The sequence below is a fragment of the Neofelis nebulosa genome, chromosome 4 (genome assembly GCF_028018385.1).
Source record: "Neofelis nebulosa isolate mNeoNeb1 chromosome 4, mNeoNeb1.pri, whole genome shotgun sequence".
Taxonomy (NCBI): Eukaryota; Metazoa; Chordata; class Mammalia; order Carnivora; family Felidae; genus Neofelis; species Neofelis nebulosa.
In genome coordinates, this window is record NC_080785.1 from 169235198 (window position 1) to 169245906 (window position 10709).

The following is a 10709-nucleotide window of genomic DNA, read 5'->3' on the forward strand; positions in this document are numbered from 1 at the left end:
AGTGAGCTCAGGGCAGGCTGATCTAAATGTCCCCTCCGCTTACAGGCCACGAGGCGTCTAACGCCACCGGAGAGGTGGACGGCAGGCTAGGGAGTCAAGTCTTCTTTTTTTTTTTTTTTTTTTTTTTAATTTTTTTTTTCAACGTTTTTTAATTTATTTTTGGGACAGAGAGAGACAGAGCATGAACGGGGGAGGGGCAGAGAGAGAGGGAGACACAGAATCAGAAACAGGCTCCAGGCTCTGAGCCATCAGCCCAGAGCCTGACGCGGGGCTCGAACTCACGGACCGCGAGATCGTGACCTGGTTGAAGTCGGACGCTTAACCGACTGCGCCACCCAGGCGCCCCAAGTCTTCTTTAATGAAAAAAAGGACAAAGCCGCCCAAAAGTCTGGGCTGAACAGTCATGACACAAAGCAAGCCCCCCGCGCCCCCCACCGCCATGCTGTCCCCAGGGACACCCCTCTGGGGAACCAGAGCCTGAACGGAGCCGGGGCCCCGGCACTAGACGCTCTGCAGCATGTGAAGGGCGTGGAGAAGGCGCTGCCGGGTGGCCGGGGCGCAGCTGGGGCTCCGCAGGGCACCCAGGGGGTGCGCGGTGCTGCGCTGGCCGCGTTCCCGGACCGTGAGCCGCAGCTCCCGGCCCTGGCCGCTCAGGACCAGGTGAGCCTGGTCTCCGAGGCAGCTCACCTGCCAAGGGGAGAGGAACGAGGTCAGGAGAGAGGGCCCCCCGGGCCTACCCCCTGCCCTGGCATGAATAGGGCAGGTGGAAGGAGGCTGAGAGCCTCCTGCCTGGGTCTCCGCGGCCGCCCCCCACCCCCCCCCCCCTCCAGGAGCTCAGGGAGCAAGCCCGGGGGCCCTGCTGCACCGACGGGACAACAAGACTCAGACGGGGACTCCCCTTCCCACGGCCACCCAGTGAGACCCCCGCTCTTAAGCCCGTGACCCGGGTGAACTGGCCTCCCCAGCTGCGGCCCCGCCTGGGTCAGTGCGAGTGTGCTAGCCCCACTCTAGTCTGAACAGGCAGGGAGGGGTTCCTGGAAAATAAAATCATAATTTTTACAAATAACAAGGAAAGCAGGGGTGCGTGGGGGGCTCAGTCAGTTGAGCGTCCAACTTCGGCTCAGGTCACGATCCCGCGGTTCGCGGGTTCGAGCCCTGTGTCGGGCTCTGTGCGGACAGCTCGGAGCCTGGAGCTGCTTCGGATTCTGTCTCCCTCTCTCTCTCTGCCCCTCCCCTGCTCATGCTCTGTCCGTCAAAAATATAATAAAACCCTAAAAAATTAAAAAAAATAATAACAACGAAAGCACTGCCCGGGCCGTCGGACTGGGGGCTGGCTAGGATGTGTCAGACTGACGTCACCGTGACCGCTCGGGAAAGCCTCAGTCTAGAAATGACTTTCCGGGGAGATGACGTTCTGGCAGCTGCGAACGTCACCCGTGGAGATGACCCCGAATCACGCTGCCCCGGCACGGACACACGTGTTCGGTTTCGCGGTGTTTGTAGAGGTCAACATGCCCCGCTGCCCCCCGCCGCGCCCCCAACAGTGCCTGACGGCCCAGGGGCCCCGGGGCTGCCCCGCGGAGGCCACCGAGGACGAGGGCCACCCTGCACACTCACCTGCAGTGTCCCGTCGCTGAAAAGCAGCAGCAAAGCCCGGTCCGACACGAGGAAGCGCAGCAGGCAGTGGCCGGGGGCCGCCGGGGGGGTGGGCACGGGCCGGCCCTCCTCCTGCGGACAGACCCAGCCTTGCGGGCCTTGCGGGGCTGGCCGTGTCCCCAGCGGCCTGGCCCCGCCCCGTCTGGCCCTTACCTCCCGCCGCCACCGCTGCATGTGTCGGGCCAAGAGCCGGAGGACGGCCAGCTTGGCGCCCAGCGGGCTGGGCGCGTCCCTCGGGGCGAACGTGTCCAGCTTCCCCCGCGCGGACGCGTAGCAGACCCGGCTGGAGAGGGGGTACAGGGCGGTGCTGGCTGCCACAGCCTCGATCCTGGGCACCCGACGCCCGAGGACACCTTCCCACCAGCCACACCCCCTGGGATGGGGATCTGGAGACCAGCTCCTCACGGCCCCTCTAGGCACACCTGCAGCCCTGGCCGCTCGCCGGAGCCGTGGACCCAGCTCGTCCCCGCTGAGATCCTGGCCCGCCCCCAAACCCACCCCTCTGCCACCTTCCCATCCTGCCTCAGGGCTGCTCCCGCCTTCCTGCCCTCCCCTCCCACCCCCCCCACCCCGCCACGGCCTGTCCCTACCTGACCAGTCCAACTGTCTCCCTGCTGAGTCTATGTCACTCCTGCCGTGAAGGTCATGTCAAACGTGACCTGTTCTAACCACGGCTTGAAGGTCACTGACTTCACAGCCTCCCTGTCCCCCCCATCTCACTTTTCCTCAAACCCACTGCGCTGGGACCCATGTCAGGAGCTTGGCACATGCTGTTCCCCGTGCCTCAATGCTGTTCCTGACAGGCTCCTTCCCATCTTTCAGGTCTCTCCTGAATGTCACTTCTTCAGAAAGCCCCTCCACAACCAGGTTGTAGAGGGTCACCTCCACCCCCACCCCCTGCAAAGTGGTCAGGCGGGAAGGGCTTACAGATGCGCAGAGCAGGCCCTATTTTAATACATACTTGCAGAATGATTAAGGAAAGGTGGGGGGGGGGGCCACAGGAGCCCCAAAACTTACTCCCCCGGGGGGCGCAGGGCCATGTGCGTGCCGTCCCGAAGCAGGACACCGCTGCCCCCATCCGACAGCTGATAGCCGAAGCCATACTTGCTGGAATAATCCACCCACGCGGGGGCCCAGAGGACCGGCTGCTGCCCTCCCGGGGGGTCCTGTGGGGCTGGGTGCAAAGAAGGGAGCTGAGCAAGGGGGTCTCAGCAGGGCCTGGTGGGGGAGCGGGGGAGGCGCGGGACACGTAGAGGAAAGTGCAGGGCGGGGGAGGACGGGGCTGGGGCACACGGACACTACAGGCTTTCCTTTATTTCATTAAAAACAAAAAATTGTGTGGGGCGCCTGGGTGGCGCAGTCGGTTGAGCGTCCGACTTCAGCCAGGTCACGATCTCGCGGTCTGTGAGTTCGAGCCCCGCGTCAGGCTCTGGGCTGATGGCTCGGAGCCTGGAGCCTGTTTCCGATTCTGTGTCTCCCTCTCTCTCTGCCCCTCCCCCACTCATGCTCTGTCTCTCTCTGTCCCAGAAATAAAAAAAAAAAAAAAAAAAAAAATTGTGTTAAACTCAAACTGCTCAGTGGCTTATGGAATCCTGGATGGGATCCTAGGAGAAAAAAGGCATTAGTGAGAACACGGGAAATCCAGCGGCCCCGGGAAGCCGGCTGAGCCGCACTGGGCGTTCTCCGGGCTGCCTTCGCTGAAAATCTCAAATCATCTTCCACTGTTTACTGAAGACATTTGAACACGAGTTGGCTCCACCGATGGAAAAGCCTGAAAGTCTAGGGTCCTTCTGTGCTACAGCCGCGAGGAGGAGGGCAAGGAAGAGGGCGTGAGACCAAAGACTAAGCAGAACCCACAGGATCCTACGGGAAAGAAAAAGCTCCGAGGACAGTGACCAAGGAGGGGCAGGACGCGGTGGGTGCTGGTGGGGGTCGAGGTGGGGAGTGCACGGGGTGGGCATCACTGTGCTCTGAAGCCTCTCTCAGCTCGGTCCCCGCAGCAGAGCCCCAGAAATACCGGCAGGACCCTGGACAGAACAAGGCGCTTGTCTTTGGATGTGAAGAGGCAGGTGGCCCGGGTGAGTCTGCTGGGCTCCTACCTGGGAGGCTGGGATCCAGGCAGAGCAGCAAGTTCCTGATGGCCGCCTCTACCTCCTGCCTCTGGCTCCCCTTGGGTCCTGGGGAGACAGATCTATGTGGGGCAGCGTGGAGGGAGGACAGGCCTGGCCCCCCACCACGAGGGCCCCTCCCACCAGCCCCGCCCCCAACTCTCAAATCTGGATAAATCTTATTTTCAGAATGTTCAGAATGATTCTGAGCATCGTTCCCATTTTACAGGTGGGAAAGGTGAGGCCAAGAGAGGGGCCGTGACCCTGGCAAGGCCCAGTCACCGCCCCCCACCTCTCTACCCTCACTCCCCACCAGCAGCCCCCGCCTAGGATGGAGTGTCTGCTCACCGGCTGGGTCACTCCGGAGGGTCCCGTGGGTGAGCAGGTAGACGGGGACTGCAGAGCGGGGAGCCTCTCTGTCCAACAGGGAGGCCTGGGGAGGAAGCAGCAGGGGTGAGGGGAGGCCCTGGGCCCCCAGGAGGGCCCTGAGGTGGGGGAGGGCTCCAGCCTCGTGGCTCTGAAGCCCCTCCCCCCGTAAGATTGCGTCCCACACGCCTCCACGTGCGTGCGCGCTGCCCCGAGCCCTCACCTCACCGCCCCACTCCGTGGAGTCACGATCTGAACCACCTCCTCCTGAATCCGAGGCCTCGTTCGGAGTGCAGGGGCCTGGGGGAGCACAAGGAGTTTGGGGGGGCACAGCCCGGCCCCCGTGCAGCAGGGGGGTATCCGCCACCCACATCCGCCTCTGCCACAGATGGGAAGGTGCGGAGGAGTGGAAAGGACCCACGGCCAGGCGGGGGCGGGTGCAGGCGGCCGGGAGCAGGGGAGGCGGGCGGGGGCGGTACTCACAGGGGGGGGGCCGGCACTGGGCCAGCAGCAGCTGGCCCACCTTCCGGACGAGCCTGCGTAGAGGCTGGGGCGTGGTAAAGATGGGTGGGCTGTGGCAGGAGCGGGCCGGCAGCCGGTCCGGGGTGAAGCCCTTTGGAGGCGGGCACCGGGGGTGAGCACCGGGCGCGGGCTGCCTGGCCCCCCGGGCCTCGGCACCCCGCTGGACCCCACGCACCTGTGTGAAGAAGTCATCCCGCAACAGGCGGTCCAGGCTGGGCCGCTCCGCGGGGTCGGGCGCCAGCAGGCGGGCGATGAGGCGGCGCGCGTTGGGGGACAGGTGGGCAGGCTCGGGGTAGCGGCCGGCTCTGATGTTCTGGTACATCTCCGACAGGGGAGCCGCCGTGAAGGGAGGGGCCCCGGTCAGCGCCGTGTACCTGCCCCGGGGGCGGGGGGTAGGGGTGGAGGGTGGGGCAGGGGCCTGGGTGCCCAGGCGTGGCGTGCCCCTACCCACACCCCCCTGCTCCGGACAGGCTTCGCGTCCGCTTTCCCGCACCTGCCCCACACCCGCTCCCACCTGGCCGGGTCCCGTCCACTCGGCTGACGCCAACGTCTGTCTGCACGCCTGCCTGCGCGGGTTCCACTCCCGGTACCTCACGACCGCGGACCTACCCGCATCTGCCCGTGTGCACCGGCACACGCCCGTCCACACCTCCGTGCCGGCTCGAACCCGTGTTCCCTCCCACGTGCCCTATGCACACCCGCCCGGCTCCCACCGGCCCCGCGCCCGCCCATGCCTGTCCACACGTGTCCCAGGCACGCTCACGCCTGCCTGTCCCCATTCACCCTCCCCCCTACATACTCACACCTGTCCTCGCCTGCCCCTGCCCTCTTCCCCAGGCCCGGGGCTCCCCGGGACCCACTCACATGATGCAGCCGAGAGCCCAGATGTCTGACTGGCAGGAGTGTCCACTCCTGGAGATGACCTCCGGGGCCAGGAAGTTTGGGGTCCCGCAGAGCACTCTGGGAGGGGATGACGGCGGGCTCGGGACCGCTGGGGCCCCGCGAGCCAGACCGGCTCCGCCCGCGCCCTCGAGCCCTCCGTGTACCTGTGGCAGCGGCCCCCCGGCCCCACCCTGGCAGCCAGCCCCAGGTCTCCGATCTTTACCACCATGTTCTTGTTCAGGAAGAAGTTACCTGCCGGGGGGGGGGGGGGGGGGGGGGGGCAACGGGGTATGAGGGCTATGAGGGCGGAAGCCCCTCCCCCCCGCGCCCCTCCCCCCACTCACTGGGCTTCAGGTCGCGGTGCACAATGCGCCGCTGGTGCAGGTAGCACAGGCCGCTGACCAGGCCCCGCAGGTAGTAGCGCACCTCGGGCTCCGTCAGGGTCTGCCGCGCCTCCAGAACGTGGGCCAGTGACTGCAGGTGACCGCAGGCAGCAGTGGCATGGAGGATGCACCGGTGGCACAGGTGGGCACAGGTGAGCAAAGGTGGGCACGGGAGGGCACAGGTGGGCACAGGAGGGCACAGGTGAGCACGGGAGGACACAGGTGGGCACGGGTGGGCACAGGTGGGCACAGGTGGGCACAGGAGGGCACAGGTGGGCATAGGTGGGCACAGGTGAGCAAAGGTGGGCACAGGTGGGCATAGGTGAGCACAGGTGGGCACAGGAGGGCACAGGTGAGCACGGGAGGACACAGGTGGGCACAGGTGGGCACGGGTGGGCACAGGTGAGCACAGGTGGGCACAGGAGGGCACAGGTGGGCATAGGTGGGCACAGGTGAGCAAAGGTGGGCACAGGTGGGCACAGGAGGGCATAGGTGAGCATAGGTGAGCACAGGTGGGCACAGGAGGGCACAGGTGGGCACAGGAGGGCACAGGTGAGCACGGGAGGGCACAGGTGGGCACAGGTGGCACAGGTGGGCACAGGTGAGCACAGGAGGACACAGGTGAGCACGGGAGGGCACAGGTGAGCACGGGAGGACACAGGTGGGCACAGGAGGGCATAGGTGAGCACAGGTGGGCATAGGTGAGCACGGGAGGACACAGGTGGGCACAGGTGGGCACAGGTGAGCAAAGGTGGGCATAGGTGAGCACAGGTGGGCATAGGTGGGCACAGGTGGGCACAGGAGGGCACAGGTGAGCACGGGAGGGCACAGGTGAGCACAGGAGGACACAGGTGGGCACGGGAGGGCATAGGTGAGCACAGGTGGGCACAGGAGGGCACAGGTGAGCACGGGAGGACACAGGTGGGCACAGGTGGGCACAGGTGAGCACAGGAGGACACAGGTGGGCCCAGGAGGGCATAGGTGAGCACAGGTGGGCACAGGTGAGCAAAGGTGGGCACAGGAGGGCACAGGCAGGCACAGGTGAGCACGGGTGAGCACAGGTGAGCACAGGAGGACACAGGTGAGCACAGGTGGGCACAGGTGAGCACAGGAGGACACAGGTAGGCACAGGTGAGCACAGGTGAGCACAGGAGGGCACAGGTGAGCAAAGGTGTGCACAGGTAGGCACAGGTGAGCACAGGGGGGCACAGGATAGACACAGGCGGGCACAGGTGTGCTCAGGGGGGCTGGATCGAGTTAAGGTGGTCCTACATGGCCACAGATGAAGAGATGGGCCAGATGAATAAACGGGCACAGTGGACACGAGTGAGTCCTGGTGTGCAGAAGTGAGTCACCCGAGCCCCGGTGGGCACCGGTGCATAATGGACGAGCACAGACGCGTCTGGTGCAGACACAGCAGAGGCAGGTAAGTACAGAGACACACAGGTGGGCGAGGGGAGCACCACAAACATGGGGGGGGGCGGGGCGCGGTGCAGGCTCCCTCTCCACCCGCCCCGGGGCACCTGGCGGCTGCAGTACTCCAGCATCATGTACACATGATCGCGGTCAGCAAAGTGTCCGTGGAAGGCTACAATGTTTCGGTGTCGCAGGAGGCTGTGCAGGGCGATCTCACGTTCCACCTGCAGGCGTGGCCCCACCTGACCCCTAGTACTCGGGCCCAGGGGCGTACGCCCTCACCCCCAAGGGCAGGAACCTGTCTGGCGCCCCCCCCCCCCCCCCCCCCCCGCGAGGGAAGGTCTGGGCCTACCTTCCCCAGGGTGCGGAGCCGCCCGGCCCCGCCCCCACCACGAGGCACCACCTTGAGGGCAAACACCGCACTGGTGGACATGTCCATCAGCTTGTAGCAGCGGCTGAAGGCACCCTGCAGCGGAGAGGTGCTCGGCTCAGCCGCCAAGTGTGCGCAGGTGTGCGGACAGGTGACCAGGCCTCTTCACGTGCACAGACACACAGACAACAGGAGACGCACGGACACGCAGCTCACACCCTCAGACCCGCACAGGCAACCCCCCGAGCATGCAGGAAAGCGCAGGGACGCGTCCCCAGACGTATCCAGATCTGGAAACACCCAGCCAGCGGACGGACCACAATATAGCATATGGACACACGCAGACGCGGAAGCACATTCAGACGCGCGCCTGGAGACAACACGACAGAGTTCTTGCAGAGGCACGGAGCCCGGTAACACTCGAGCGCTCACCCGCAGCCCCGGACAGACGGCCGACCTACGGGCACCGCACAGGACGCCAAAGAGCGGTTCCCGCCACAGCGCACGCGGTGTAGGGGCTACGCCACAGACGCGGCCGCGCAACCCGCGCAAGCCCAACGCCAGACCCCAAACTCGCGCGGACACACGACACACGCGGAAGGAAAACCCGGGGGCTCGCCGGGGCTCGCGATCGCGCGCGCACACTCCTCCCCGCCCCGCCGGGACCCCCGCGCGGCCCCGGACCCTCGCCGCGCACTCGTGGTGCCGGGGGGGGGGGGCGGGGGGGGGGGCCCGCACCTTGCCGATCAGCTTTCCGCGCCTGTAGACGCGCCCGGAGTTCGGGTCGCGCAGGAAGACGGAGACCGGCGGGCGGCAACTGTGCCGCCGCCGCGGCCCGGGTTCCATCCCGCCGGGAGCCTGGCGGGCGCTCGGCGCGGGCACTGGCGCAGCCTCAGCGGGACCACCGCGCTGCTGCTCCCGGGGCTGCGCGCCGCTGGGGCGCGTCTTATTGGCTGAGGGGGCGGGGAGGGGGCGTGGCCCGACGCTCGGGGCGTGGCCAGGCGCGGGCGGGGGCAGGTGTGCGCGGTGAGCCGGGGTGGGGGGGGGGTGGGGGGGGTGGGAGGGGGCGGGGGCGCACGGGGACACCGGGCTGGAGGGAGTTTCGGGGATGAGACAGGAGCTCGCGCCCGGCGCGACAGCCCTGCGCCAATCCGGTGCGATCAGCCGGCTCGCTGCTGTTCCAAGCCTGCGCCTCCCGCCGGGCTGTGAAGTGTTAACGTGCCCATTGCCCTGAGCAGGAAACTGAGGTCAGAGAGATCGTCTCCTCTCGGAGGCCTTTCCAGGGAGAGGCGACTGGAAGCGAGGGCTTGCCCGGGCTCTCGTGGCACTGGGAGCCATAGCAGGATTCAGAGGAGGAGAAAGAAAACCAGTATCTCTGGGGCTGGAGCTGGTTGGAAAGGGAGTGAGGCCTGGGGCAGGGACCCAGGAGGGGCCCCGCTGGGGGTTAGGGGTACCATATATTCAGGGCGCTAGGCAGCGAGGAGGAACAGAATCTGGGGACCCAAGAGCAGACAAGGGTTTGTGACTCCCGGCATGGGCGGCCAAGGGGAGACAGGTGAAAGGGCTAGTGGGCCGTCTGGGACCCTCCTGGGAACCGGCGGGGACATCTCCGAGCCACAGCTCAGACTCAGTTCCAAGCTCTTTCCTTGTGTTCTTTCATATCACTCTTACGTAAGTCCTGGGACACGGGAACCGGCCCTGTTCCCATTTTACAGGTGAGCACACTGAGGCCTGGGGATGTCGTTGCTTTGCTTACACAGCCAGGAAGGGACAGTCCTGGGTTTGAGTCCAGGCGGCCGCCTCTGGATGCCACAGTACTAATCACCAAGTGTTACATAACACAACGAATGGGGAGGGGTTAGCAGGGCTCCCTGTGGCTGGAATCAGGCCTTGGAATTTTCCAGAGACCAGATTTCGGAATGTGGCCCGGTCACGATGCCAGGGACAGGATACACCTTCTGAGTTGTCACATGTCCACCCGGGGTGTCAAGCGGGGATAACGAAGGCACGAGGGACCCTCGGGGGGCCCCAGTGCATAGGACAGAGCAAGACTCGGGTACTTTTGTGGGGGGACCGGCCTCCATGCCAGGCAAGGGTTTCGGGCCACCACCGGGGGGGCCAGGTGGCTGCATCCAGGGAGCCTAAGTTTCCTGCCGATGGGAGCCAAGTGTAGCGTGACAGAAGGTGGGTGGCTGGGGGGCCATGGGCCTGGGCCATCATGTCGCTGTCACCCTGAAATCTGTTCTGTCTCGGTAGCATACCGCCATCTGGGCGTTAATTCAGGTATTTGTTAAGCGCCTACTTGTCAGCCTGCAGAACCCGCCCTGGGCTCCGAATGCCCAAGTCAGACACGCCTGGTCCTCCTAGACTGACCGCCAGGAGATCACCCAGGCTGCACCACGGCGGGGGTGGGGGGTCAGGGGGGCTTCCAGAGGCAAATGTGTGTAAGCCCATCCTCGGGTACAGGCTCTTCTTAGCCCCATATTACAGGTCAGAAAACTGAGACTCAGGAGGGCATACGCAAGCCAGGATGACTGGAGTCCAGAGCCCTGTCCGCACCCCACACCATCCCCCTACGCTCCTGCCCCGGTGGCCCTGGGAGCTCTGAGGGGGCAGGTGGCTGGGCCCTCCGGACCCCCGTCTTCCTGGCTGAGCGTCCACCACGGGGCCGGGGGGTGGGGGCGGCGGGGAGGGAACCTCCCATGCTCCGCCTCGCCTCAGCAGCGACCCTCTCCCCTGCCACTCCGAAATGAAGAGACATTACAATAAAACAAAGCACATAAACGTCCACGCGGCGTAATTCACAGCAGACAAAAGATGGACACACACTGAGTGTCCGCTGGCATGGAACGGATAAACACAGCGCGTCCTTCCACACGCCGGAGTCCCGTCCAGACTCGGAAAGTGAGGGCGTCCTGCCGCCTGCCGCCGTGTGGACGGACCGGAGGACGCTGCGCAGTGACAGGAGCCGGGCACAGAAGGACGCGTCCCGCGTGACCCCCTAGA

General features: G+C 65.5%; 1 protein-coding gene across 1 annotated transcript; it reads right to left on the reverse strand.

Moving 5' to 3' along the window:
* Positions 1-428: 428 nt before the first annotated feature.
* On the reverse strand, positions 429-8620 carry PLK5 (polo like kinase 5 (inactive)). Its single transcript, XM_058728540.1, has 15 exons — positions 8442-8620; positions 7686-7799; positions 7441-7557; positions 5879-6008; positions 5699-5786; positions 5517-5612; positions 4828-5026; positions 4614-4743; positions 4354-4430; positions 4113-4197; positions 3756-3833; positions 2674-2830; positions 1810-1939; positions 1618-1728; positions 429-687 (listed from the first exon to the last, which is right to left on the reverse strand). The coding sequence occupies exons 1-15, from the start codon at positions 8547-8549 to the stop codon at positions 502-504; spliced, it is 1806 nt and encodes a 601-aa protein (XP_058584523.1). The 5' UTR covers positions 8550-8620; the 3' UTR covers positions 429-501.
* Positions 8621-10709: the final 2089 nt, after the last annotated feature.

What these genes read in the sequence shown, in the direction of transcription:
- PLK5 (XM_058728540.1), bottom strand. Translation starts at nt 8,549, where the DNA reads ATGGAACCCGGGCCGCGGCGGCGGCACAGTTGCCGCCCGCCGGTCTCC. An exon ending in GCGGAAAGCTGATCGGCAAG is followed by an intron (nt 7,800 to 8,441) that starts GTGCGGGCCCCC and finishes TCTCCGCTGCAG; the next exon opens with GGTGCCTTCAGCCGCTGCTA. An exon ending in TCAGCGACGGGACACTGCAG is followed by an intron (nt 688 to 1,617) that starts GTGAGTGTGCAG and finishes TCCCCTTGGCAG; the next exon opens with GTGAGCTGCCTCGGAGACCA.